The sequence below is a fragment of the Pinus tabuliformis genome, chromosome X, assembly GCF_031772625.1.
Source record: "Pinus tabuliformis cultivar Carrire ecotype Pingquan chromosome X, CPIR1, whole genome shotgun sequence".
Taxonomy (NCBI): Eukaryota; Viridiplantae; Streptophyta; class Pinopsida; order Pinales; family Pinaceae; genus Pinus; species Pinus tabuliformis.
Genome location: NC_142308.1, coordinates 1,599,665,089 through 1,599,669,255, shown reverse-complemented (window position 1 = coordinate 1,599,669,255; position 4,167 = coordinate 1,599,665,089). Strand labels below are relative to the sequence as shown.

Sequence of the window (4,167 nt, the reverse complement as noted above, 5' to 3'; positions counted from 1 at the left end):
TCCAGCCCTTTCCTACATACATGATCACGACCATTCTTATGAATGAAATCCAGTTGCGATTAGGGAAAATAGTTAATAAAGGGAAATCAACTGTGGTTATTCAAGAAGAGGTGCCCTCCTCATCATCCGAAAAACATCCGCAAAATGAAAACCATCAAACAACAGAAAAAGAGTTGACTGAACCACCGTACTCGAAGAGACTGATAGTAAAGAAAGAAGAGGTCCCGCTTGAATATGACCTGGAAAACAAGCTTAGGAATGTCTATATTAAAATTCCACTTTTACAAGCAATCCGAGACATCCGTATATACACTAAAATTGTCAAGGATCTCTGCATCAAGAAACCGGGGAGAAAGGGGCATAAAAAATAGAATGTCAAAATTATGAGACAAATGTCCACAATGATTTCCGATATGCCTGCCAAATACAGTGACCCTGGGAATCCCATTTTCACTATCGAAATAAATGCAATGACTTATGAAACAATGACATCACTACAGCTGCCTAGGTTAAAATCCACCCCTATCCTTTTAGAGATGGTAGATAAATCCGTTGTCAAACCAATAGGATCCTTGGAAGATATAGTAGTCACTATTGCCTCCTAGCAATATCCTATAGAATTTGTAGTCATTTCTCCAAAAACCTCTACACCTGGACACCCTATGGTCCTAAGAAGGCCATGGCTGGCAACTGCTGATGCCGTCATCGGATGCAGAAATGGGGAAATGATTATTTCAAATGGTTCTCACAATCAAACATTGTCCATATTTCCACCTACTCAAACACCTGCCTAAGTACCAGTATGGCTTGAAAATCCTTATGGAGACGAAGACTGCATGTTTCCATTATTAACATTAGATCAATCTAGAGGTCTCCAGGAACATTTTGATGAGCATGTTTTGCAGCAATTTCTAGCTGATAGTTCTTGCATCAATTATCCCATCTTGTTTAATGGTTATCAGCATGTGTTTAGTGATGATTTTTAGGAAACTTGCCATCCAGACATCTTCACCTCATTTGCAGCCATGGAGGAAAGCCAGGAGCTCACCACAGAACCTGTGGAAATATTTGAAGGGAAAATTCTACATATTGGCACAGGATTGACTGCAGAACAAAAGCAGCAGTTGATGAGTATGGTTCGTGAAAAAACCGGAGCATTCACATGGGATTACTTGGATATGAGAGGTATACATCCAGACACTTGCATCCATCATATTTACACAAACGAAGAAATGAGACCTATTCGGCAACTGCAAAGGCAGATGAACCCAACATTGAAGGATATCATTAAAGAAGAGCTTCAGAAAATTTTGGCTGCAGATTTCATTTACCCCATTTCTGATAGCAAGTGGGTATCACCTCTAGTAGTAGTCCCAAAGAAGAATGGAAAATGGTGGATCTGCGTCGATTACAGAGAATTAAACAAAGCCATGCCGTGCAAATATTTTCCATTGACTTTTATTGATCAAGTTCTCAACACACTTGCATGTAAGAAATATTTTTCTTTTCTAGATGGTTACAGTGGGTACAATCAAATACAAATGGCTGAGGAAGACCAGGAAAAGACCACCTTCACATGCCCATGGGGTACTTATGCATATAAAGTCCTTCCCTTCAGTCTTTGTAACGCTCCCGCCACCTTCCAAAGAGTTGTGCTTGCTATCTTTTATGACCTAATCCATGACTGTGTGGAAGTCTATATGGATGACTTCACAGTCTATGGGGATGATTTCCCGCAAGCCTTGGAAAATCTAGAGAAGGTATTGATCTGTTCTTAAGAAGCTAATCTGACCCTTAGTAGTGATAAATGTAGGATGATGCAAACTAAGGGGATTGTTTTAGGCCACCATGTATCATTTGATGGAATTCAAGTCGACCCGGAAAAAATCGAAGTAATTTCACGTATCCCTATTCCAAGCTCACAAAAGGAGGTAAGAAGTTTTCTAGGGCACGCAGGATATTATTGACGATTTATTGAAAATTTCACTAGAATAACAGCACCATTAATTAAATTTTTAACTAAAGATGTTGACTTTGTATGTAATGTTGACTGTCAATAGGTGTTTCAGGTACTGAAGGAAAGATTGTCCACAGCTCCGGTGCTAAGAGAACCAAGCTGGTCTTTACCTTTTAATATTTGTATAGACGCTTTGGACACTACACCGGAAGCGGTTTTGGGACAAAGGGAGGATAACTTTCCCTATGCCATGAATTTTGTTAGCAAAAATCTCTCTCCCACTGAATTTAATTATACAGTCACTGAAAAATAATTGTTAGCATTTGTACATGCTATAGGAAAGTTTAGACATTATATTACTGGTTATGAGACATCTGTTCATACAGATCATTCTGTTGTTAGATTTTTAATGAATAAACCAATTACTAACGGTAGGATAACTAGATGGTTGTTGCTTCTACAAGAATTCAATATAACTATAATTGATAGGCCTGGAAGGGATAATTTGGCAGCTGATTTCTTATCTCATTTGAATCTTACATAGGGAAGCATGCCAACGCCAGTGCCTGACAAATTCCCAGATGAAGCTCTATTTTCCATTTCTACCATTACTCCTTGGTTCGTTGATGTTTCCAATTATTTGGTATCAAGAAAGCTACCTCGGAATATGTAAGCTCAGGAAAAGCATAATATAGTACAACGTAGTGCTAATTTCTCATGGACTGAGGGAGATTTATTCTATACAGGGCCAAACTTGATTATGAGGCAGTGTGTGTGGGAATACGAGATGCATGGCATGCTAAGCGCCAATCATAATGAGCCTTGTGGTGGCCATTTTGCCGATAAGAGGACGGCATATAAAGTTCTCCGCACCGGATACTATTGGCCTACGCTCTGCAAGGACGCCAAGAAGTTTGTTTCAATTTACGACACTTGCCAAAGAATGGGGAGACCAGTGGCCTCCGATGAAATGCCCCTTCAACCGCAAATTGCTATTGAACCCTTTGAGAAGTGGGCATTGGACTTCATAAGGCCCATATCCCCAATGTCAAATAAGAAAAAATATATTTTGGTATGCACTAATTACATCACCAAGTGGGTGAAAGCTAAAGCATTGTACGCTGCCACTAAAAATGCGATAGTGGAGTTTTTGTTCGAGGACATCTTTACAAGATTTGGGATCCCTCGTGAAATTGTCACTGACCAGGGAACCCAATTTACATCAAAGCTGGTCAAGGCACTTACAGAGCAATATCAAGTGAAGCACCGCAAATAGACTCCTTACCACCCCTAGGCTAATGGGCAAGTGGAGTCCACGAACAAGGTGTTGGAATCCATCCTTACAAAGGCAATTCAACTTCATCACAAACATTGGGCAGAAAAGTTACCAAAGGCACTTTGGGCTTACCGGATCACTTGGAGGAATGTAACCAGGCATACTCCCTATGAACTAGTCTATGGTAAACAAGTACTTCTACCCATTGAATTTCAGGTAAAAACATTTAGAACAGCTGCTCAATTGGGCATGAATTTAAACAAGGCTCAAGAGCAAATATTGATGCAACTAAACGAACTGGATGAAATCCGACAAGATGCGTACCACCGAACTACATTAGTACAAAACCAAAGAGCCCGATGGCACAATAAATTCATTAAGAAGAAATTCTTTCGTCCAGGCCACTGGGCCTTATTATACGATAGTAAGTTTAAGCATTTCAAAGGTAAATTTTCTACCAGATGGTTAGGACCATATGAGGTAATTGAAGTTTTTGATAATGGCTCAGTTTGCATCTGTACTATTGATAATGACAGGACTTATTTTGTGGTAAATGGTCATCAGCTTAAAGTTTATCATAAGCCACTCTCACGTGACAGCCCACTGTTATATATATCTATATATATATATATATATATATATATATATATATATATATATATATATATATATATATATATATATATATATATATATAAAACAGTGGGCTGTCATTTTTTTGTTATCTACAGGTGGTCCTCCCCACAGCCCATGTAGAATAAAGGAGGAATTCACCAGGAGGAAGTTTATCCCTTTACCCAGGCCTGGTGGATTATATATGGAAAAGGAACTTGTGGAGTCTTCTTTGGAAGCCTTCAGACTCTCTAAATATGAAGCTCCCAAGAAATGGCTGATCCAGGCTCATAAATGAAATGGACCAGCAATAGTTTAGGGA

General features: G+C 39.1%; 1 protein-coding gene across 1 annotated transcript; it reads left to right on the top strand.

Moving 5' to 3' along the window:
• The first annotated feature begins 1,025 nt into the window (after nucleotides 1-1,025).
• Nucleotides 1,026-3,233, top strand: LOC149146148 (uncharacterized). The gene is made up of 5 exons (XM_089452681.1): nucleotides 1,026-1,488; nucleotides 1,696-1,760; nucleotides 2,061-2,171; nucleotides 2,502-2,600; nucleotides 2,727-3,233. The coding sequence occupies exons 1-5, from the start codon at nucleotides 1,026-1,028 to the stop codon at nucleotides 3,231-3,233; spliced, it is 1,245 nt and encodes a 414-aa protein (XP_089308807.1).
• The last annotated feature ends 934 nt before the right edge of the window (nucleotides 3,234-4,167 follow it).